A 26373-nucleotide genomic window follows, 5' to 3' on the forward strand; every position below is an offset into this window, starting at 1 on the left:
GAGCTTACAATCTGGTCTGGGCCACCAAAAGATGATTTCTAATGAACTCAGACTGCTACATGGCCCTAGAAAGGCAGGAAAACGTGCTCTTCCTTCTGCATTTCATATCTGCAGGAAGGGCATCACCGTGGCAAGAGGCACCCAGGGGCCTCTACGGGACTGCCTTCATCATGTTCAGCACAGAAAGTGAGAAAGTGCAGACCTGGCACATGGCTTCTACTTGAGGCAGGGGATATAATGCTATATGCCTAAGAGGAAAGGAATTCTTCAGTCCCATTTTACTCCCATCATTTCTGTCATAAAAATGCAATTTTCAGACTGCAAAGAGTAATACTGACAATATATTCTAAGTGGAAAAAAATCACACTACAAAGATTTTATATTCCAAAAATTTTAAATATAAACATATGAACATGTATGTGTCTGCCTGTGCCTGTATATGAATGTGTGTGTGTGTGCATGCACACATATATATATATGGGGGCTGTGATCAAGGGAAGGCTGGAAAGACATATCCCAAGATGCTAACAGTAATTGTTATTAAGTATTGGGAATGTGAGTGAATTTTTTTCCTATTTTTATATATTTCACAATTTTCTACAGCATGTATTACTTTTCTAATTAGAAAACCATATATAACATGAGATTAAAAGGAGAGAGTTGTTGCCAAAGGTGGATGAGAGGAGACAGAGGCAATGCTGCAATGAATGAGCTCAGGTTTCCTGCACTGCACATCAGACCCCAGGGTATTAAAGGAACATGCCAATGTGGTCACAGAACCAGTGTCAGCAATCCTCAAGGAACTGCAGAAAGCAGGCATGGTTCCAGAAAACTGCAAATTTACAAATGTTGTCCAGATTTTCAAAAGATGGGGACTGGTGAATTTTAGAGACTCTATCTCAAGGCACATGACATCAACCCTTGCATAAATTCAAGAGTAGATGTATAAACAGATGGCTTCTAAGCTCTTAGCAAAGGAAGTAGTGGGCTCCTTGGAAACACACTATGTCCAGCTAACCTCATTTCTTTCTTTTGGTTGGACTAAGAGATTTGCAGGAGAGAGGGGCTGTTGTTTCAACATTTGACATCTGCTAATGCTAGAGCTTTCTTCACTGGTGGGATCAAGCACACCAGGACAGAGAAGAGCGCTCACACCCTTCAAGACAGAAGAGACATTTGGGAAACCGACCTTGGCTGTGATGGGAGGAAAAGGGAGAGGCGGGTGATGAGGCAGTTCCCTCAGCCCGAGAAGCTCACAAGCCCGGCTCCTCAGGGACGGCCCCCTGGCCACGCAGACTGATGTACCTCTCTCCTGCCCCCACTGGTCACCCATCAACTTGCTCTTCCTTTAGAGCTTCCCCTCTCCGAAGTTACCCGTTGGTTTATTGTCTGTCTCTTGGCAGTAGAACTTTTAAGCCCAGAGTATTTCATTTAAAGCTGAATTCCCAAGGCCTGGCAAGTGGTACAAGATGACAAATACTTGGTCAATGAATGAAATCTTCTCCCTGCAACCTGGTCTCTGGTAATATCCACAAAACTGCCTTATTTTGGGAGCTGCTGTCTCCTTCCCCTCATCTGTGAGCACCAAGTCACTCCCTGACTTCAGTACCACTACACTTAATCCCCTTTCTATACCACCACACCATTTGCTCTGATGAGAAGGAAAGATACTTGGCAAAATTCTCTAACACCTAGATCCTCCCACCAGCACCCACCACCACCAGGTCATGAGGTGGATAAGCCATGGATAACACATGGCGTGCTGATTATTATGAACGATGTCTTTGCCCTTAAATTGTATGGAACATCCCACCTTGGACAACACAGTTGGTTACATGTGATTAGCATGGCCCAATATAGAACAGGGCCACAGGTCACCAATTAAGCAGCCAAACACATCTCTCCTCCATAGAGAAGGACCCACTAGCAGGCTGCAGGAGAAGTGAAGCACCTTCCTGCACACTTCCCTCAGAAGGCATCAGTGGTTTCCTCTCCTCCAGCAAACACAAAACGAGGGAGAGGAGACAGGTAGCCCCTTAGAACTGTGCTATTTCCTGTTGAGTCAATTCTCCAGGGCAGAAGCTCAGACTTCATAACATGCCCATTACCTCAGTTCTGTGATTCTTGAGGCCAGAAAGGAAGCAACGTGACACCACAGTAAGAAGGCAGACTTGGAGCCAGACCACCAGGCTTCAGACACAGCTTTACTGCTCACCATCTATGTTACTTTGGGCATGATAGTTCAATCTGTCTGTACTTCAGTTTCCCCAACTATAAAATGGGATAGATTAGCATTTACGTCATAGGCTTTCTACGGATTACATGAGTTAGTAAATGTAAAGTACTCAGAACTATGACCACATATAATAAGTACTATATAAAACTTTCACCATTGTTACAAATCTGAAACACCTAATATTTCAGTAAATCACCATAAAGGACCTTAGCATGGATTAAGCCCCTGTACTTTTCTAAATCACTAACCTCACCATTAAATTCCAGCCCCACATCAGAAGAAGAACACAGATAGGATGGGCAGGTACCACAGCAAAGGGTCAGGACACGGTAAGATGTGGACTCCAATTCCATTTCCACCACGTTCTGCCTGTGGACTTTGGCTGTGGCAATAAGGCTGCCCAACTTCCCACTTAATCAGTTCTTAAATTTAAAAAATTGGGTAATAATTGTTCAGATTTTTCTCATGGGATTATTATAGATCTAGTAGAACATGTATGATGCATACTTCATAAAGAAAAAAAGTACTATATTATTAAGACATGAGATGTCCTCACTGCCATTGGAGCCTATAAAATAAACCAATCCCCAGCAAAGGGGAAACACAGGTAGTTAGCAGCACAGAAGCTGAGACTGGAGCAACCGCACCTGTCCTCGGGCTCAGCGACTAACTGGTTGTGGAATCTTGAGCAATCTCTTTGGACTTCAGTTTCCTCATCAGCAAAATAGAATGGAAACTTACTTACGTTCCGTCTCATTTTCCTCTTATGAGGGAATTGCAAAGCAGGAGCTTTTTGGAGACAGGTTTTGAGTGTGGCAAAGTGTCTTACAAAAAATACATTAATTTAGTTAATAATCAGCATATCAGTATATGATGACATGTCTCCACCAATGAGAACACCTGAAAAATGCCTCACCAAACCTACAGACATTAAGTCATTACAAAGCAGGAAGAGTTTAATTCAAAGTATTCTCTTCTTCAAGGAAGGTAGTTTTTTTAAGATGTTACAGATGGGTTTCTCAAGTTCACTTGTCAAACAAAATACTCAGAAATAGAATTTATATGATGCAAAGCTACTGCTGATGTACAATTTATTCTTTCCCCAAATATTTTCGAGTGCCTACAATTTTCTAGGTCCTTGGGAAAAACACTGAATAAGGAAAGGTTCTGGTCTCAGGGTACTTACATTCTAATAGAGATTGGCAGTCTACTAGAATACAGACCAATAAATAAGATGATTATAAATAAGTATGAAGAATTTGATAAATGGAAAGGTGTGTTAGCAGGTAATTTCCAGCAGTAAATGTACCATCTAAGAAAAGGTGGATAGGGAAGATGTCCTTAAAAGGAGTGACATTAAACTAAAATCTAAAAGATGGTCTGCCTTGTACAGAGAAAGGGATAAGTGTGTCAGGCAGAAAAAAAATAGCAAATGCTAAACACCTAAGATAGGAAAGAGCTTGGAATATCTGAGCAACTAAAAGATGACTCAAGTGGCCACAGCAATATGAGCCTGAAGGAAAGGAGTAAGAATTGAATGAAGCTTGGATAGTGCAGAACTCTGGGTCATGGAACAAAATTTAGATGTTATTCAAAGAACAACAGAGAATTTAGGCTGTAAAGGGACATGCTATTAGTCAGCCACTCAGGCTGGATTCCTGTGGACAATGACAATTCATCTAGTGCTCCTATTAACTACCTCTGGGGCTCTTTTATGATTCTACAATTTGCTAACAATTTCCTTCCATTTTCTGGATAAACATGTGGTATCTTGGATGATTCCAAAATACACCACTTATCCAAGAAGTCAGGTCTAATTAGGGTGATGGCATTTGGACCTGAAAGACATTCAACCCATCCATGATGGTCTTATGACTAAATAATCCCAGAGGACTCGAATGTCTTCTACAAATGCTCAAGGGTAATCAGGAACAGACACAAGAGCAACAGATAAAAGTTGAATAAAGATAGATGGCACAATTTAAATAAGGAAGGGTTTTCTAAAAGTTAAGAGTTTTACCAGATCAGCATTGACATGCTTTTTTCATAAAGGTCCACATAGTACATGTTTTAGTCTTTGCAGGCCATACAATCTCTGTTGAAACTACTGACTTCCTACTGTAGCACAAAAGTAGCCATAGATAGAACATGAACAAATGAGCGTGGCTGTGTTCCAGTAAGCTTTTATTTGCAAAAACAGGTTGTGGCCAGGATTTGCCTGCAGGCCATAGTTTGTTGACCCCTGGGATAGGCCAGAGAAGGCAAAATGGCAGCTCATAAATGTCATCTAGCCCCCAGATATGTTTTATTTGGCCCAAACCGTGTTTTAAAATAGAAACCATTTAAAAGTTAGAGGGTTTTGCTAAGAATCCAGAATCCTAGCTTTTCCTGAGAAAGATCAGTAACACAAGGCCCACATTCCTACGTGTCAACAACTGTCAGCAATTGTCTGGAGTTGAGTAGTGGCTGCTTGCTTCGGAGGGCGCCCGAGCTCTCCAGATCACTGCAGACCCCACTACAGGCCTATCGCCTTCCTGACTTTGGGGTTTAATATCAGTTGCCACTTAGCATCATGATCACCCATTTTTTTTTCCCTTATGGTAGAGAATTATTTCTCTGAACCTGCATCTATATCAAATGAAGGAGAATAAAAGACAGACTGAAAAGGCCACATTTCCAGAAAAATGAGAGAAGGCATATGGGTTTAATATGCACACAAAGGATGCTGTGTTGAAAGCATCGTTTCAATTTTTTTATTTGTATTTTTTCAATTTTGAATTTAAAATCCTTATGTATTTACATATTTATTTCATGTTCCATCCTTATGCCATAGGTCACAACAGTAAAAATAGTTTGAATCTATTTCTGTATTTGATTTTCTTATTCCAGGCCTGCTTTATTCATCTGTTACCTGGCCAACTCTCACAGGTATTCGACGTTCTACCCCTAGAACAGACCAACATATAGGTAGTGAGTGCCCCACCCCTGGAAGACTGAACGGTGGTGAATGACTCAACTGGAAATATTTCCACTGTGGACCCCACTGTAGGCTACAGGTTGTGTTTGATACTCTCTATTGCCTTCAATTCTGGAACCTTGGCAGACTCTGAAATACAGCCGTGGTGCGGCAGCTCAAGTAGCAATGCAGTCATCCTCAGCATTTGAGCAAATAATTGACTGGCCAAACAGGAGTCCATCCATTTTATAAATACATACACAGAACTCAGAGTGAAAGAGCTCTGGGTAATATATTTAACCAGGGAAAAAAACCCAAATGAACAATTTAGGCCTAGGGCAGATGATGGCTGCAGAGCAAGCTGAGAAAACCCCTTGCGTCCACCTGCAGCAGGCCCTCTCCTTTCTTCCTGCTATGAGAATGACCAGGTAGCATGCTTCCTGCCCTCACTGACTCTTAGCCTCTGGAGTGAGCTTATATCCATTCGGTTGCTTGGCTACAGTGTTACTCAGTTTTATTCTTTAGCGTTTCTTTTTATTTTGTGCTAAGTTAACCCCTTCTAAAATGAAAAATGAAAAGGAAGGAAAAAGCTGGGGCATGAACACAGACCTCTACAAACACTCTTCAGCTTAAGGAACATCCAAGGGAGTGGAAACTTACTGACATTGACTAAAAAGATTTATACCCAAACAGAATGATTAAAACTGTGTGAAGACATATTTTTCACGGAGACATGATTGGAAACAAATATGCAAAAAGGCAAATTGTTGGAGACTAAAAAATTATGGGAGCTTGACACTGCTCTTAAATTCCCTGTAATTTTACATTATTTTTATAATAACAAGCAAATGAAAGCATAAGACATGACATAAGATACACCATGAAGAAAAATCATTGGTAAACAAGGAACAAAATCCATTGTAAATCTCAAATAACTGTGATGCCTTCTGATCATTTGAAAAAGACAAACTGAATAAGCCTTTCTTGTCAGTTAGAAATATGAAGACAGTAGATGAAACCACTGAAGCAGTTAAGAACATCTGATAAGAAAGCTTTGGGCAAGGCCTGTCACACAGCTCGGCAAGGTTTTTTGTTCTAGTATATGCTGAAAGAATTTCAGTTCACCTTTTGCTTGTCTGAGGATGCCACTTAAAATAACTAAATTGCATGTAATTAAAGTGAACATTCCCCAGATGACTTTTTTAGAACTAGAAAAATCTAATCCTTTGTCCTCCTGTGTCATGGCTTAAGTGTTAAGATTGCCTTCTTACCACTCATAAACACATGGCTGTCCGGTTATAAACAGCATCATCTACCTAGCCCATTCTGCTTCAGATCAATGCTCACTATGTCTCTGTGACTTAGAATCACAGAATTTTTACAATTTCAATGGAAATAAAGATTATCTAGACCAACTTACTCATTTAGCAGATAAGATAGGCTAAGGGTCTTGTACAAGGTCGTACATGTATTAGCACCAAAGTCAGGAAGCTGGCCTGTATTTCTTCAGACAATTTCTGATGAAACTCAGATATATCATAACTGCTTTATAATGATGATGATAATCATAAGTCACAGCAACTAGAATGCAGTATTTGTTTTTATGAAGCATGGAAGTATTTTGTTTTGTTATTTTGTTTTCTAGCAACTCTTAGATAAAATAGGAACACCTAGATTGACACTTCGAGTTCACAATTATTTTTCATGTAATACATTCACTCCATGGAGTGTTGTCAAATTCTTTGGAATTTCCAACTAGTTTAGATAGATCTTTCAATAGAGACAAAATCCTCAAAGAGAGCCAGAGGGCCTTTGCCTGCTGAGTATTTTACTCCACGCTCAACAGAATGCAGAGTCGTGAGGGACACAAACGATACATTCATTACATTATAAAAATTGTGCTTGTGGCAACATTAGCCAGGGGGAAAAAAATCTAAATTAAGTGGTCATGCACACCTGGAAATTAATTTCTCATGCATGGCCTTTCATTTGGAAATCCATCAGTCGGCAGTCCTCAGTGAATTTCTTGAGGTGCCTGTGCCATGATTTCCCAGATAAGCCACAGTATAGACCACAGAAACCTCAATTTTTACACAACGAGCTTCTTCGGCCCTCTACTTCTCACCCCCACACACTTCCTTGTTATTTACCGCATTTTACACGTGTATTTTATTTCATGCTTTTATTAATCCAAGTCTTCCCTGCCCCCATTTCAGCAGTAACAAAAGAAGCTGTATCAAATCAATGAGCTCAGAGCTGAGAAACAGGGGCCAGCCCTGCATAGCCTTTCGACCCACTGGGCATGTGGCTTGCTGTGTGTAACCTGAAGTCTTAAAACATTTTCTAGACCAGCCTGAAAGTCGAAATGAGAACTGGTTTGTCTCCCAAGCCAATGCTTAAAATGAAGACGGGTGCTGTTTACATTGGGGAAGAAAGGGTGACAGACGGTAATCCCTGACTGAGGATTACTGGGAGGAAAAAAGTGGAGTAGAAGTTCTGTTTTCACTTTGAAATTACAGAATTAAAACAGGGCACAGAGGAAAGGGGGAGGGTGAGTTCTGGGTGTCTTGGAGGGAGCAGACGTGCATAGTTTCGCATGTTTGTCCTCTGGGCTCAGTTACACACACCTCACCATGGCTAAACTGAAAGGCCTGTGTTCAGCTGACAGACTGGCAGTTGCTTTTGTGTGGAACGGCAGCGACTTGGGAACCGTGAGGACCAGCCAAGCTCTGAAAGGTGGCCGTCAACATGGCCCATTAAACTTTTCTTCCAGCCACATCCTGAGAGTCTTGCAGGGCAGACTATGCCAGCCTGGGCCAGCAGGATGTCCCTGATGTCTCAGTGGATGGCAGGTGAAATATTAAACCAAGTAATCAAGAAGCAGGAAGGAAAAGAAGCCTCTGGGAGTCCTCAAGTCCGTTTCAGAGCAGTAACTCAGATTTTCCTGATGGGACAGACATCTTGCTAGGCTTACAGCTTTCACGTGACAGATTTCTGTCCCATGGAGATCACAACAGGTGACAGGCCAGGACCTTGAGACATAGCTGCCTACCTCTTCTTCCCAGATCTGAACCTTCCACTTCTGTAGAACAAGATTATTTTGGGTTTCCAGCCCTTAATGTTGGATGACACTGCTCAAAAGAAATTGAAAGAAACTGAGCTTGTGATGACATCTTTATCCCACACAGGATACAGAAATGGCAGAAACTAACCCAAAGGGTGCCCTGTGGGTGGCATGCTGGATATGTACCACCACAGGGACCTGTGGGAACACCCCAATGTCAGGAGCCTCCCAGGTCAACAGCAAGATCCTCAGGCATCTTGACATGACTCAGTGTGGGGAATATCCCAGATAGCAAGCAAAGTATTTCACAGCAGTAATGAAGGGGCACAAAATAAAAATTGAGCTGGTTTCTAGAAAATACAGAGATGGAGTATTGCTGTACCAAAGCTTTGGGCATTTGTGGACTGAGATTCATATTGTCTCTCTCTGACAGACACATGCACACAAATTAGTTTTTACCTAAGTCGTGCCTCATGTCTAGTATTATTCATTGATGACTGTATGGAAGCATGAATCCTATAGTGACTTTTGGCTTTTCCCCACCTACAATCTCTGCAGATAATATAGGAACACTCTTACTTATTACCTGTTTCTCCATGAGATAGGGGAACCCATTTATGTGGGGCACATAAAGCGTATGAGAATAAATAATAAAACTCATCTATGACTGTAGCGAGGAGTGGAAGCTGGAACAGATTTCAGGAGGTGCCTGCTATTTGCACACATCACCCTGAAAGTCAAGACTCTTGATTGACTTGAAGCGGCAGCTCCTCTTTATGCAAGAACAACCTAACACCTGTCTTCTTCAATCACGTGTAATTATGTGTGGCTTTTTGAGATACTTATTGCTAGCCCAATCTACAAATACTGTTTTTTTTTTCCCCTACCCAATTTTAGTCAATCTTCAAGCATTTACCAGTTTTGCAGTTGGCAAAGGGCCCTCAGTTCAAATCCCAGCTATGTGCCATGCCATCATGAAGAAGATAATTTCTCTCCCTGAACATCCATTTCTTTTTTACTGTAAAATGAAAATTATAACACTTCTCTCATAGACATTTTTGTAAGGATTAGAAATAAATATCATAAGATACCCATCACAGTGCTCAACACATCAACGGGGATTATATTAATAAGAATGCCAACTCACAACTCACAAAATCTGTGTAGCACAGAACATGGTTAAAATGAGATTGAGAGCAAATTTTGAACCCCAAGTCCTTCAAAGGCCTCAAGGCCAAGGTAAAGTAGCACAGTGAAAAGAAGATAGACTGTAGGATCAGAATCTGCAGATCAGTGGGACAGAACAGCATTCAAGTGCATTTGCCACTTATTGTACAATCTTGAGCAAGCCATTTACCCTTCTTGAATCTCTGGTTCCTTATCTACAAATGACAGGTGTTATCTATATCCCATAATTTTGGCTAAAATTAAATGAGATAATGCATGGAAAGGACAGTTGCTGATGACATCTAGGCACAGTAATTAGCAGCTACAAATAAAAGCTCCATGATTTTGGAGTCCTATCAGGTCCAGAATATGGCAGTAACAAGATGAAGACCACATCCCAGCCCTTGGTCCATGACATGGGCCAGAAGCCAACTCCAGCCTCATTCTCAGCTCTGCCAGGATGCCCAAAAAAGGTGTTGAATAAGTCTCAACAATAGGAGGAACTCGGGAATGACCCAGGAAAACACCATTAGCAGTGTAGTGCCTCTGAAGGACTACCAGGGTCTCAATTGGTTTGTTGATGCGGACAAGCTGTTGTAAATCTACTCATGCTTTGGAGTCCTATCTGAATCACATCTTCCCCCACCTATAAAATGGGTACAATGCTCACCCAGGAACTGCTGTGCAAGCAGATCGGACATGTTTTTGGAAGCTAAAATGCTAGAAAAACAGACAATGAGATATACTGTGTTAGAGGTAAGAGTGGATCTGGCTTTGCTGCTATTGACCAGTGAAAGTCATGAAATATCCCTCACAAAAGATTCTAGTAGTGCTGATGGGCTGGGAGGAGAAAAATGAACCAACTGTTAATAAATAGCTGACTACACCTAACTATGCATTTCTATTACTCTGAACAAGTTGAATGACTATATAAATCCAGTTATCTCACCTTGTGTTCCAGTCATCTAGGGCTGTGTGACAAGCAACCCTAAAACTTAGTGACTTCAAACAAGAACATTATTTTGCCCTCAGATCTGTAATCTGTGTGGGGGGGGGCTCACTGAGGTTGGTTCACCTCTGATCCACATGGGGTCAAGGTGGGCAACTTGAAATCTGGGTACTGGAATTATCTCCAGGCTCAGTCATTCACATGTCTGGGGACTGAGGCTGGCTGTCAGGTAAGAGTTTAGTTGGGACTTATCAGCTGGGATGCTTACAAGTGGCCTTCCTGAAGGTCCATAGCTTCCTCTCAACATAAAGGCTGGATTTCTAGGAAAAAAACACCAATAGTCATAACTTGTTTGACTTAGTATCTGAAGACGTGCAATAGCACTTTTGCCATATTCTGTCCATCAAGGCAGCCAGCCAGGTTAGCAAAATGTAAAAAGAGCAGAGGCAGGGCCCAGTTATTCTCACATCATCTAGAAACAGAAACTGAAACACAGCCAAGTCTTAAGTGAACTGGGTATCTTCACTAACAAGTCACCTTCACCATACGTGAGGAACCACATGCCCTCTCTCCTTTGTCTCCATATAACTTCTACTACATTCTTTAGCTTCTGTCTGAACACTAGCTTTCTCTTCTTGTTCATCAGCTTACACGTGGCCCAAAGCTTCACTTTCAGCCCCTCCATATAAGGAGTCGTCTAATGACAGCAGATTGACTCAGTGATCAGACTAAGTGTTCTCCTTATGTCCCCTTAGCCATGAAGACTCCTGGACCCATTGGCCTGATACTCCATGATGGTACCTGTATCTCTTCACCCCATTATTACTGCTGGGCCTGCTCCGTGACTTAGCACCTCCTGGGAGCAGCCCCTCACCGATAGACAAGGTCCGCTGATGGGTGACTGCCTGGGCTCCCTTGTCCCATAGGATGGGGTAACTCAGACACGTGCTCCACGCTCAATTCTCTAGTTAGACTAAGCTCTACTTCCCAAGTGGTCATTTGTTTGATGAGTTTCCTTTTATTGGCATAGTCCCCGGCCCTATCTTACTTTCCCACCCCTCTCCCCTGCAGGTGTTCCCTGGGATCTCCTCTCAAATAAATTTCTGTACTCCAACAATTGCCTGGAGTTTGGGGAAAACCAAACTAAGACACTGCATCCCTCTCTGTGCCCTGATTTCAGAATCCTAGCAGAGCAGTACGATGTACCCAGCTTGGGTCATAAGACCATTTCTCATCCAATCTTCTGTAACTGGAGGAATGGGCTAGGAAATAACTTGGCTTCCCAGGCCTCTGACAGAAAGGTTACAGACAGGAGCAATTTCCAGAGAAAGGGTCTCTGGGCAGACAGGCCCTCTAAAACAGGGCCACTGAATTCAAATGATACATTTCTAACTTATGCATTAGAGTTTCCTTTATACACAGACTATGTTATCCAAATCTTATAAAAGTAAGGTTCCAAATTAAAACAGAAAAACCACACCTGAAATCTGGACTTTATCAAAGCACTGAGTAAAGCCCTTTATAACTTAGAGAGGTAGTGTTCTACCAATTACTTAGAATCTATTATGCTATATACTTTACCTACAATCTCTCATTTTATCCTTGCAGCCACACATTTTGAGAAGTAAAAACAGCTCAGGAAAGTTCTTTAAATTGGTCAGTGTTTTAGTAGCCAGCACATTTCAGCATGGAACAATATTATTTTAGATCACTCATCAACTCTTTACAGATTACTATAGAGGCTGACCATTATTAGAAAGGTCCTTTAAAAATAAAATTAAGCACATAAATAACATTATGTAGGAAGTTGTAAAAGTGGGGCTTCAACTACTTTGCTGTAATAACTTACTTATGAATGATGCAGTTAAGAAATTCCTTGTGGACTGCTAACTTGTAAACATACCTCAGAATCCTTTCCTATTTCAGTCTAAAAGAATACTGAGTAAGTAGTTACACCAATACATTTCCCCCACAAATAAATATATTTTATTACAAAAATTTAAATTACACTGAATTTAAATACTTAAATTGCAATAATTCTAAGAGCCCCTATTTATTACCAGTTAGGTCCACAAGGTAAGAACTGAGACTTCCATGAAGTTTCTCCCCGTATTTTCTAGAAGCCCCAAAGTGAACCATTTTGTCAGCTACAGTCACCATTGGTCCCCCGTTTTTCCTCTCCTGTTCCCTCTGAACCTACCCATCTTGAGTGAAACTCAGTGAAGGAACCCCCCATATGATGTTAATTGTGCCACCATGACCAGTGGTGTTTGAAGCAGTCAAGGAGCTGCCAAGTTCCCACAAGTCGGGGTAGTGCTAGATTCCAAGCAGAGTCTGGGAGCCTGGCCTTTCTCACCTTGCCATGCTCCACTTCTGCGTGAAGCCAAAACAGCCCAACCTGGACCCAGAGTTTCCCTTGAATTCAGTCCATTCTGGTCCCTCGTTCTCTAATAGAAGAGGCTGAAACACACTCTGAGGGGTTGGATGGGTCACAGACACCATGGCACCATACAAGGCTCTTTAGCCAACATTTCTCCCTCATCTCCAAATAATATTCTTTCATAGGTGTATGTACTGAGGCAAACAGTGAGGGTGAGTTTGTGGGGGGGAAGTGATCATGATGTTTCTCCTTGGGTCAGTTCCTGACCCTGTTTTGCCAGGTGTGTCACATCAGAAGTACGAGGATATTAAATCTCATTTCTTGAATGATTTTATTATTGTGACCACCCAGCCAAATTAACTTTGATGCAAACCGACCATCCCAATATGGTACCAGGATGCATCTAAACAATGTCCTCTCCCCAAACTGGGCTGGATTCCTCAAGGCCCTAGGAGACTATGAGACAATCCTAAAGGGATTAAAGTGATGTAACTAGAAGCAAGAAAAGTTCAAGAAATGCTCCTTTACACACTAAAGCAAGGCTTGAAATAATAGGGCAAATCTGAAGGTGCTGAGATTGAAATTGCAGACCTCTGCCTGATATTTAAGAAATCAAATTGCAAGTGACACCAGGCTCTGCCTATAGTAACTGCTATTCCATATCAAATAATGATCTTTCCATGAACACACCTTGGAAAGCTCTCTTGCACCTTCCAAATGCACACATTCTTCACCTCCCCACACACAGTAACCCAAGTATCACTCCTTAAAATATGAGCACAAATATAAAGTAGCCTTCAGTTTCATTAAAAACAAAACCTACTTTATATTTGTTGGACACTCAATAATTTCATTGCTTTTCCACCCAAAGCCCTGCCAGCATGGTCAATGAAGTATCTGGGCTTAAGTATATGTGATTGGACTTCAGGTTTGCTCTTAGCCAGCTCTTTCAAAAACAATTTTTCAATTAATATCAGTTGAGTATATTGTGCCAACACTGTATTCAGTGTGCTGAATGTTTAACTGGACTATTGCATTTAATCCCTATTACGGCCATGTGAGACAGAGCCTTTTGCTATTAGAAATCTAGACTTAGAAATGTTGAGTGATTCACCTGTTGTCACAGATGTAGGCACAAGGCAGGCAGGATTCAAACCCCAGCAGTCTGATGGCAGAACTCATTCCTTAATGACCCCAGTGTCTGCCTACAGATGTTTGGTTCACTGACTCTGTTCTAGCCAGTTCTTCTGACTTGGGCAGTAAGGGTGTTAGGAGGTGTCTCCTTATGAGGTCCATTTCCAGGAACTCAATAATCCATCCTTATTGATGAGTAATTGTTCTTCCAGCATCTCCTTTTATGTAGTAGACTGTTGGCAGAGTTGGAAAGGGTGGTTGGTGTTAATTAGTTGTTCCAGTGGGTTTCAATGTGAGCAGAATAACATTTGTAGCAAGGTCTGGGGAAGGCACTTGCCCACTCTTCTGTGTAGTTACTCAGCCCAGGCAGTGTAACTAACTCAGTCTGCCTGCCCTCACGACCTCATATCATGGCAGAGTCTTTGACGAGGTGGATGGCATTTGCAGAATGTTCAGAAGCTGACCTCTTGCCACAGTGTTATGTGGCAAAGCCATGAAATGTGAGGCGTGTCTACCACCTCTGTGGCCCAGCCTGCGAAGGGCCACCATCAGTCTCCCATTACTCGTTTCCTCCCCAGGCAACCAAGTAGATGGTATCATGCAAAGCAAGAAGGGAGGGAGCCAGCATTCCTTATTGAGGTCTGTGCTAAGTACTCTATCTACATATCTTATTCATGCTTCACAAGAAGCCTTTGGTACTGGTATTACCTCTATTTTATAAATGGAAAAATAGAGAATTCAATAAGTTAAATATTGTGCCCAACATTATACCAAGCAGGCATAAGAACTCAAGTCTAATGTCAAAGATCAAGTGTTCTTCCCTCTGACGAGGCAAGTTGCCATAGTTTCCTCTTTTTGGTCTGAATGAGGCCAAGAGCATCTCTGGGTGCACCAGGGTATGTTATAAATATGACATATGCAAATAGGAGAGCTGATTTAAGAAGCTCACTAAAAATGAGAGGGAGAGAGAGAGAACTGCACAGGTGGGAAAATTCACACTTCTGCCACCTCTCAATCTCAAAAAGGGCAGATTTATTCCTAGTACTTTCTGGGATCTAAACACGTTCAAACATAAATCATATGAGAAAAAACTCATCATTTTTGTAACCCAGGCATGTGTTGTCTTTGGAAATAGTACTTCCTCCTCTACGCTCCTTCATCATCCCACTCCTGGTCCTCAAAGGAAGTTTACAAACCTCTTACAGGGGCGTTGCAATTGCCTAGGAAATCTGGGAAAGAAAGAAAACAGTGGTTTCACATTGGTCGCGGTGTAAAGTTTGAATTAAGAGATTGTATTTTAAAAACTGCTTTTGTATACACCTTGGGCCAACTTCCTGGGATTAGACGTTTTTTTCACACTTCGTATTCTCCTCAGACTTCTCAGGTGTCAGTAAAAATTAAGAAAATGGAGACCACAGCAGAACGAAACCATAATTCACAAACTGGGTAATAGGTGAAAGATGCTAATCCTGGTCAAGAGGAGTTCATAAAAATGAATTTGGCCCCCCTTTGGGTAGCAGGAGTACTGCATCATGAATATTTATGGTGGAATATGGGAAGTGCTGGGATGCAGACCCAGCGGGGGACCAATCTACCAGAACAGCTGGGGATCGTTTGGGTGTTAAAACAAAGTTTTAAGGGACACCATTTAGATAAAATCATATTTGAAAAGAATTAAGCCTGTGATTCAAATAACATCGAGCGTAGAGCAATTTTGAGTTTTATATGCTTTGCAAACATCTGTTTGCTTTTAAACTTTACTCATCTCGTGCCATAAAGTTGGATTCAGTTTCAAAAATCTCCCATATTTCTAGGGTGGGGTGATCCAGTTAAAAGGGTTTATGAAAATGTTTAAAGAAAAATATTGCATACACATATATGCATATGTCATAAACTAACTTTTCAGAAAGCATTAATTTTAGAGAGGTGATACAGATACAGATAGTGCTTAAGCACATAGATCCTGACACTAGAGTCCCTGAGCCCAAATTCCAGCTCTACCACTCCTTATAGCTGTGTGGCCTCAAGCAAGCACTTAGCCTCTCTGTGCTTTAGTTTCTTGATCTGTAAAAATGCAGTCAGAATAGTGCCTCCTCCTGTGGCTCTTATGAAGATGAAACTAGTCCCTGGCTCATAATAAGTAGACTGTGTTAGTATTAACTTTCATCATTATTATTAAAATCATTCTCATTTAATTAGAATGCTCAGGTAAAGGGTATGAGAATTTTACCTCCTAAAAAGCTTTTGAAAGAATTAAAATACATAATGAGCAGAGTACCTGGCTCAAACGATATGTACAAAGGTACTTAACAGAATTAGTGGAGGGGCAAAATCCAGCTTTGCTATCAGTTCTCACTGAGTGTTCCTGAAAGGAATTCGATCATCCTTCAACAAAAGGAATAAGTTACCATCCACTAAATCAAAACAACCCCTTAATGGTTTAAGGCCTCAGTGTCATTACTTTTTTATTTTTGTATTAAGACTCAACTTACTGTGTGTTTCCAAGGGGTTTATTCCTATGGTATACTGAGCAGAATCTCTGCTCACACTTTTTTACTAGTAAATTTCACAGGACACTTTCTTTTGGTATGAAATCCTGATTGTGTTCGTTTATTGTTAAAGTCACTACCCAAAACAAAAAATAAGAAATAAAGCTATTGAAGACTGTTTAACAGATTGCTTGTAGATTTATTATCGTTACTACAGTTTAATTGTTCATTTCAGCTCTATAAAATTTCCAAATGTGCTGTGAATGATTAATAATTCACATATCCCTGGTGAGCAAGCGCCTGAAAGAAGGTTCCCTGATGTTTGACATCCAGATTACTACGTGAACGAAGAACTCTCCCCTACCCAGAGAGAAAGTAACTCACTCCCAAGAGTCCATTTGCTTTGCAGCAGCCAGAGTGAAAATGCAAATACGATCATGTCATGTCACTGCTTAGAACTCTAATAAACTTCCAAATTCCATTGAGATGAAGACTGAAATCCTCCCTATGGGCCTTGCTTCTGAGCTCTCCCCTTTATCCTTCTCCATATCCCTCTGCAGTCCCTTCCGCCGGGTCCTTGAACCTGCCAACCTCTTTACTGGCCAGCGCCAGTGAGAAAAATGTCCATGCCCTGAAAGACCAATAGTCTGGAGTCCCTTCAAACAGATAGTTGACAGTCTTTAAATATTTGTTCAGTATGTGTCTAGTGAGTGTGGGGTGAACCCAATTTTCTAGCAATTGTCCACAGAAAGAGATTTGATAAAAAGTTTACTTTGCCTGGGGGAAGCAAAATCGATAGTTTGAAATAATTAGACTGTTTTCATTTGTTCTCTATTTTTTTTGTTTCTCTCCTTGGTTTTCTGTTGTCCATTATTAAACAAGACAAATTCCAAGGGGGTGGGATGATATGTTAAAAGGGTTTTACATTTAGATCATAAAGACTTGTTCTACACCTTGCAAGATGTGGTTTTGGAATGTCAGATAACCACAGCTGCCAGTATTAGGTATAGCTGTGCCAAGAAAGGTATGTAAGTTCACATGAAGAGTACTCAAGACAAACAAACCAGTGATGGTTTATTTTGGTTTATTTTGCACCTCCGTATCAGTGCGGGTGGGACCTCCTTGCATGTCTTCAGGAAGCTAAGAAGCTGCATATAGAAACCTGAGAGCCACATGCCACTTTTAATTCTGATGGGGAAATGCTGTGGCACCCCTGCAGACTGGAAGCCTGGCAAGCTGTCCAGCTGATTGGCCCTGTAGTCCGGCCCCACCTCTACTGGGATGACACTTTTTCACTTCAACTTCTGCATAACGTCTTAGTGTTCAGGTCTAAGACTAAATGTCACTTTCTTCAAGAGAATGTCACTGGCCCTGAAGACCAGTTCAGATCATTGACAATATTTCATTGATTCTGCATTATTTTTATATTTTTGCATTTCTGAAATTAGATGTGACTTCTTAACAATGGGGTCCTCCAACCTCTTCAGTCTGCCCAGGCGGATACCCTGACTTGGCTGTCATGCTGGCACATGTGTGTGAATGTGGGCATTCACTTTGGCAACATGATGCACAACCAAAGCCCTTGCCTTTACTGTCAACAAACCATTTAAGGGCCATTTGAAGAAAGAATAGAAATGCTAGTTGGGGTCTGGAAAGCTGCTGTTGACACCTTTTGGTAAGATCAAGAAAGCACTAGCACCTCAACTCTGAGATTAGTGTCAAATGCTGGGAAGAAAATTCCAGAAAATAGTGAAACACTCTTTTAAAAAATGCTGTTCTCCCACTCTCTTGATGGTCAGAGAGAGAGACATAGTATAGAAAAATATGTACACTGATGTCTAAGTCCAAAAGCAATCCAAAGGAGTTCAACTCTCAATGGGAGAAAGTTTAGGACTACCTCATTTAATTTATATTTTCCTTTTTATGTTTGCCCAAAAGGGATATATGATAAAAAAAATCTATGTTGAAATGAGTCTATAACGAGCTCGTTCAATAAATGTGAAACAAAATGTATCAAAAGCATAGGACTTTAATTCCTTATAAATAAGAAAGCACAGGGCTATAATTTAATTGGCAGGATTTTCTCTTTCTTAATAGAATATAAAATTGATGAGAACTTATAACCAAGCAAAACTTCATGAAACAAGACATATTTTATGTAGTTCTTTTATTGCATTTATCACAACTATAATTCTATTTGGGCAATTATTTGTTTAATATCTATTTTCTCAACTTGTCTATCAATGTGGAGTGATGCCTAGAATAAAGCAAGCATTCAATAAACATTTTATGCTAAATAAGTGAATGAAGTATGCTTAGGCATTTGTCCCTGGGTGCATAAATGTCATCTGGGATTTTGCACATACACTCACTGACCAATGGGGCTAGATAGTTGCAGGCTGAATCTAACCTGCAACCTGATGGAGTAGAGTTCCAAAAAAATTTTTTTAATAAAATTGAATGCCTCTAGGTGGGTCATATGGTCTCCAATTCATTGTCCCTATCACGCATTTTCATTTACATCTACAGTATCTACCTGCCCCTTGGAGGCCTTTGAGTTTAGTATTCCTGCTCAATGCTTTATATTAACACTTGATACTCACATCGTTCATATGGTCAGAAGGATAGTTATGCCTTTGTGCACAAAAGCCCCACCCCTGACCACAAATATATGCATGAAAACACCTGCTGTTGGGGAAATTTCAGTCCATCAGAGTCAGCAGGTGGCCCTGTGTTTACACTAATAATTCATCCCTGTTACTTCTGCACTCGGCCTGCAGCACATTGGTGTTGATGCTTGCTGCTGTCCACAGGTGGCAGTGGTCCTTCATGATTGCAAAAACCCAAATGCCAACTCACCTCTAGGCCTGGGAATCATGGGCCCAGAGAGATGATATTTGTGCTCTGGGACAGTTTGTCTGACTAGATCACGCCACCTCTTGGCTGTTGGTGCCTATGTGCTGTATTGGCCCAGGGAAGGAACTCAGCCCCTAGCAGGTCCCTGCTGAAATGTAAAGGTCAGTCTGCAGCTGAAAAGGTGTTTTTCCCATGTGCTTTAAGCCAAGCACCTTTTCCAGTCTTTCCCTTGAAATAAGAGAAAGGAAGGAAGATGATTTTGCTGCTAATTTATTCTCTTACTAGTCTAATCTTTGTTTTAGTGTTACCCTCACATAAGAGGATATCTCCAGCTTGAATTGTTAGTATAATGAAAGATTAAAAACTAAGACATTTTTAGAAAACAGGATATACTGTCTTATGTATTTTGCATGTTTCACACTATTCTGTGTATGTTGAGACACAGTAGAAAGCTCAGTTTTAAAGGGATTGAAACCAAGCAACACTTTGACTTTAGTCAATTTTTCCAGGTAACTTGGCATTTAATAGATATAAACTCTTAAAACAAGGCTTCTCTACTTTATGTTTCCTCTAACTCTTGGCTGAACATGTTCTGTTTGTAACTTAGTTACGAGAGTACTCTGGTTTTCTCAAGAACAGTCCCACAGGTGTAAATATTCCTTAGTAGCATAACATGTGACAAGGTTTTAAATGCTTTTCTGTTAGAGACCATGATATTACATTCGACTGGGAATAAGTCACAGCAGATAATTTTTGATAGACAAACTACCCCAGTGAAAAGCTATTCCCACTGCATATGTGACCATTAGCAATAGTATTTGTTGGTGGTGGTTTAAACACAGCATCTTTCTCACAGGGAATACATAATATGGTTATAAAGCAATACATCTGTGCCCAGGATCAGCAGCTCATTCCTTTTTATGGTATGACATTAAAAAATTCTCAAGAAAAATATAGCCTTTTAAAAATATATATATTATTGAATAAATGGAACCTGCTTTAAACAGGCCACTTGAATTGAAAAATCTTTTGCAACATTGTGTTTGTACTTTTAGATCAGGAAGAGCATGTTAAAGACAAATAGCCCCATTTAGGCTTTAAAATAAAGAGAAAGAATAAGTTGGTAATCAATAAACATTAACAGTTTAGTTTTTTTCTACTAAGAGAGATTCATTTCAGCTTCCATCTCAGAATAAAACCAACCGTGTGTGGCTTCTCTTGCTCTGGCAGGGCCAGCCTTCCTAGAGCAGCTGGGCACATGTGTGCCCGAGTCCCCACTGAAGCACAGCACCGCAGCATCATGATGTCAAGTTCTGTGCTCTGTGAAGATAAGTCCCTTTCCTTAATGTCCTCCCCGGAGATGTTCCGTCATTTGAGTCCCACACCTAACTTAATCTTTGTCCAATGCCAGGAAAGTACCAGTTGTTGATCAAAAGTTAATCTCCAGCTGTTGCAAGAAGATGATACTGGACACAAGGAATAATCTGATATCAGGCAGGTGTTAGAAATCATTGTGCTGGTGTTGGCATATTTGAGGACTGGAACCCGGGCAACACCCATGACTCTATACTTTGTAGAGAGGCTGAAAAGGTGCTGATTCTTCAAGCTTCTAGGAGCTGGATCTCTGTGACCCAGTCCAGTGTTACTCCCTTGGTGCCTCTAACTGAGCTGACAAAAACCTAGTAAATCTAAAAGCCATGGGTAGGGCAAAACTAGCATGTAATTCAAAAGGAATATCCAAGTTGCTAACAGGGATAGAAATTAGCATTCAGTAAGTTCCCACAGTGAGCCAGGTACTTTATATGCAGTATATCTCAGTGAATGCTTCAAACGACACTGTGATAGAATTTTATTAATCCCAGTTCACAGATGAGACAATTGAGATTCAGAGAGGTTAGCTAACTCATCTGTCAAGTCACCTAGCTTATTACCTACAGCATGTGAACCTCAGTCCATTTGCTTGCAAGGCCTATGGTCTCATCACTAACCAATTTCCAATGTCCCCTTTTCTTGTTTTATTGTACCTACAATAATTTTTTAAATTACCTGCTTTGGAAAGGTCAATCCCAGTGCCTATGAAATTTATTCCCTCCATTCTTCTTTAAAGCGTCTTGGGAGTGGGGAAGGAACTCACTGTCAACTGTGGCTTTAGGCATAGAATTCACTTTTATAAATACTATTTTCCCTGAGTTCAATGATAGGCATCCTTGATTTCAATGGAAAAGAAGGTGCTTAATATAATGACTGTTTTCAGCACCAGTAATACAAGTTACACAGATTCAGTTTCTGGATGTGTAGATAATCACAGATACTTAAGAGCAAGCCTACACTTGTCAACACAGTCCATGTGTTTCTGGGAACACTTTGTCTTGGCCAGTGTCTATAGCAAAGAAATAGGCAAGAGTATGATTTTTCCCCAGAGAATTCTCAGGATATACAGCACTGCAGTGTAGCCTGAGATTTTCTCAGCTTCCATATTCCAGCTGATCCATGTAGAATTACAAAGAGATGTGAAGAAGAAATGTAGAATTATAAGGAGCATAAGCTTTTCTGCTGAGGGCTCTGAGTGACTGAATGTCCATAGTTTATACCTGCTGAGTATAAAGCAACTCACCTGACTTCCAAAGAGCATTTCAGATTGATAGCTTGCAAGATGATTGGCATGTATGTCAGTCTCTTAGATACAGCAATTAAATCAGAAATCTTCAGATTTTTAGAACATTTTGTGTTGGGCAGATAGTTAGATATCAAAGATGAGGTCTTCCTTATTCTGTCTGAACAAGGATTCTGACTACTGAAGAGCTCCCAATCCAGATTCCACCTTTCCCCCCTTACTTAAGAAAGATGGAAGTTTGGGGAATGCCCAAATATTAGTTGAACCACTTCTGTATAGCCCTGTGCAAAGTATAAAGAGAGTTAAGCCCAGTGATGTTTGCCTTCTGAGGCCTAGAGATTTCTACCCATAGGGAATTGGTTTTTCTGAATTAAAAGAAAAATAGATGAATTTGACAAACATTACAAAAAGATTTCAGATTGATAACTGCATTTTTAGAACTTGGAACTCTATCAGAGAACAAGACAGCCTCGTTATTAGCCACAAAATTATGCCATAATCCTATATGGAATATTCACAAGCTTACAGTCATCTCATTTTTTCTTATTCCTGTGGGAGAAGAAAAAACAATTACTCCACTAGTAAGAGTCCCTAGCTATTTTACAGCGATATTTGTTTGTTGCAAAGACTGTCAATGGAAACTAAAAAGAAGTTACACTCTAGAACAACCACTCAGAACTTAGGTCCAGATTGATTTCCATTTGTGTATAGTGCAGACAAACTAATTTAATTAAGTATTTTTCAAGAGCTGTGCTTCACTGAGACTGTGACCTGAGACTTTCTATGACCCCAAACATGTCAAGTTTCCTGGTGCACTAGAAGGAGCCCTGGCGTCTGAGAAACATTTGCGCCTGACATTTAGAATGATACTGCTATGACATTCCAGAAGTTACACCACCTCTAATTCTCACTTTCTCTCTCAGTGAGGAAGGTGAATAACTCCATGATTTCTAGAGACACTTCAAGCTTCAACCTATTTGTTCTAACATAATGCACACATTTAAAAAATGTGTACAACATAAATAGCAAATTTACAGTGATATTTTACAGCGATATTTGTTTAATAACTCAGAACTAATATTCCTTGATACATATCATATCTAAATTATAAATAAAGCAAAACGAGGATGCAAATGAGACAAAATGAAGAAACAGTTATTTTCCGCACTCAGAGAGCACCTCTCAAAATCTCCAACAATCATGGAAGGAAGCTGACATTCCTTTGTTTCCTCCAGCAAATCTCACAGTGTGCCGCAGGTTCAGCCACCTCAGCTCTCTCTCCTTAGCAGTGCCAAATTGACAGAGCATCTGTGCAGAGAGGCACTGGGAACCCAAGGGGATGGTCAGCACAGCTGGGCTTCCGGAGTCCCTTTCCAGAGCAGACTATGGGACATCCACCTGGCACCGCAGCCAGCCAGCACATCCTGGCCCCCATCATGAGGATTACTACAAAAATGGTCATTTGCAGCACAATCATTCCTCTTCCAAATTCAGAGTTTGGCTACCCATAACCCTCTTCTGACATAGACCGGTGGAAACTCATGTGCTAAGGGTACCCACTTGTCATGGCATTTTTTAATGTAACTCAACCAAGTTAACTGTCAACACTAGCAGGGGAAAGGAGGAGGGGAGCTGGAAATAGCTGGGGGAGGAGCTTTTTTTTAAATCAAGGCTCCAACAACTTAGGAAAAGAAGTTCTTTTGTTTATTATTAGTTGTTATCTGCCTACAAACTTGAATATTTCAGGATCTGGTAAGTATTTAAGACTCTTACTGACCTCACTGAGGCTATTTGACCAAATAAGGTGAACTGGCTCTTCCTTTCTAGAAAGTTAGAGTTCAGTGAAGTCAAACTCAGTTTCCACTGCTGTTCTACCAACAACCTGGTTCCATCTCTGCCTTGAGCTCATTGAGCCATGCTACCTTAGGCCCCAATCCAGAGATCCTGGGATGCCTATGACCAAAGGTAAGTGGGAGCTAGGGGTTCCCTTCTTAATTCTTACCCCAAAGTTAGCCTCTGGCTCTGATATCACCACATCAGATGCTTCTTCAGATGCCCTGGTTCACAGTTATTCTCAACAAGCATTTTAGTGTCTGTTTATGTCCAGAAGTAAAGATGAGAGAACATAGTCCCTACCCTGCTAAGGAGCCCAGACAGAAGCGACTGCAGTAACAGGGTACACACAAGGGGCAGAACCTCTACTGCCTGGTGAAATCAGGGAAAACTTCAAGGAGCAAGTCTCGCATGAGGGCACACAAGGACAGGTAGGTGTGAGTCTGCTGGACCGGTTTGGGGATGCAGAGGGTGGCAGTTAAGTCCCGGGAAAGGGTATGAGCAAGAACACAGAGATTCGAGGGACTTTAATTTGTGTTCTTAAAGCATGAAGTCCAGAGAATGTGTGGCGGTTCATGATTACACACAGGTAGGCGGGAGCCCGATTATGCTCCAAATTCAGACTTTGCCAATAGAGGCTCCACACATCTCTAGCATTTGTTTTCAATAACCACTTATAAGTATATAGATTTGGCTTGTGGCCTTGTGGCTCAGGAGTGTATACTGAGGGGAGAAAAGAGTGTCCCCTCACTAGGGATGGTGATGGGAAGCAGCCTGGAGGTTTCAACACTGAAGTTCACACATCACAGTTTAATGCATCCTCCAAAGGCTCCCTGGTCCCCCTCAGAGTGAAGGACCTCACTCTCCCTCATACACATCACATATTTAATTTTAAGTCATTTCAGGCACTGAGCTGGATTGACAGTTATCTTGAAAGGTTTAAATGGCATGGAATCAATTTTTTTCACCTAATTCAAGGTTTAAAATGGAGTCAAGCTGCTACTGATGATTTGCCATAACAGATAAGGGAGTGTAAGCAGGGTGGTGACAGATGTGTAAGCAAGTACAGCACACATGCTGTTACGCACCCATTTAGCCACACTCACTTAGCACACTATTGCTGTTATATACATCACTATGTAGTAGAAATTATAGGGAGAACCCTTGCAAACCCACAAAGTAGGAATCCAATCCAAGAACCAGCAGTGATTCATGTGAATACTTGTTACATGAAATGGAATTTATAATAACCCCCTGAAGGATTATTAATGACTATATGCAGTATTCAAAGATGTCAGAAGACCGAGTATGCATAGAATCCCGACTTTTATACCTCTTAATATCCAACTTCAAACAAGTCATATGCTCTCTTAGAAGTTTCTTACCCTGTCCTTAAATTGAGTTTGTTTTCTGGTCAAGCACCCAGGAAAGCAATTACCTTATTACCGTTAATGGCTAAAAATATCAATGGGGAGGGAAAATCATTACCTATATGACTGAATGAGACCCTTTTTTCCCCCCAGTTTGTCACTTTGAACATACACACAACCCAGAATAACAACACATTAGAAGACATAATTAAAATTCCATTTTAAGGAGACAAAACAAAAAAGAGCAATGAGCCCAGGTCACAAACTGGAAAATCACATCTATGAAGAATGGAGATCAAATATGTCCCAAGCATGGTGGTGATCTGGGGTGGGACTACAGTCTCTGAGCTACAAGGTGGAATTTCCTTCAAGGGGTTGCAGCCTGCAGGGAATGGAGGAAGCAGATACACCCTCAATACTGCCCTGCTCCACCTGAGAACCTGGAACTATGATATTCCTGCAAGGTAGGAGCTCCAGTCTGGTGTCAGACCTGCATTCGAGCTGTGGACCACTGATGGCCAGGCTGAGACCTCCTTGAAATCCTCTGATGGCAGCGGCGAGCACAGGAGTAACTAAAAGAAAACACCCACTTTAGGTAATTTTCAGACAAAAATGACAAAGTACACATGAAAAAATCTAACACTGGAAAAGATGCTTAGCAAAGAATAACCAAAAAACTGACAGCCAAGAAAATAAAAATAGAAGAACAATTTGAAGACTTATCAATACAGGTTTCCAAAATCTTCACGAGGAAAATGTCATCTAAAAAGCAAAAACAGGAGCTTACAAAACCAAAGCATGTGATCATAAATACATAAATAGAAATGTTAGATCTTATCTTTCTAAAACCTCAATAAATGAGATAAAAAACTGGACATCATTAAAGAAATAATTAATAAATTAGAAGATACAATTGATACAATCACAGAACAGCACAGAGAGAGAAAGAGATGAAAGTTAGCAAAGGGAGGTGATACATAAAATATGAATCGGGGAGCTCAAACAGAATTCTAATCGTTCTCCAGGAGAAAATACAAAAAGGTATATCTGAAAATGTAACTGCAGAAATTCTTCTAGATTTGTAACCTAAACTGGACCACTGGCAAAGGCTTGCTCTTATGTTTAAATGAGCTAAAAGTGAATGTTAATAGAGCAGTGTCTCCAATCTCTCCTTGTATCATTTAAAAAACATTATCAAGGTCAGAACGAAGTCTTGCTGGATGTAGAGATGTTATGTCATTAGCAATTTGTATAAACCAGAGATGACTGGTATTATATGTGATGTGACGTGTTGCTAAGTAACACACCTGTAAGGCCTTACTGAT

General features: G+C 40.8%; 1 protein-coding gene across 6 annotated transcripts in view; it reads right to left on the reverse strand.

The window, feature by feature from the left end:
• Window positions 1-26373, reverse strand: part of DMRT2 (doublesex and mab-3 related transcription factor 2) — a 702131-nt gene that overhangs the window by 328571 nt on the left and 347187 nt on the right. Inside the window, exon 7 of one of the 6 annotated variants that reach the window (XM_073228608.1) lies at window positions 14309-15115. The exons of 4 other annotated variants lie outside the window; for them this stretch is intronic. In XM_073228608.1, the coding sequence (XP_073084709.1) occupies window positions 15107-15115 (9 nt within the window). In that variant the 3' untranslated portion in view covers window positions 14309-15106. Of the gene's footprint in view, window positions 1-14308; window positions 15116-26373 lie in introns of those variants that run through there. One more of the 6 variants, XM_073228609.1, reaches the window with a different exon arrangement.

This window comes from Manis javanica, chromosome 2 (genome assembly GCF_040802235.1).
Source record: "Manis javanica isolate MJ-LG chromosome 2, MJ_LKY, whole genome shotgun sequence".
Lineage (NCBI taxonomy): Eukaryota > Metazoa > Chordata > Mammalia > Pholidota > Manidae > Manis > Manis javanica.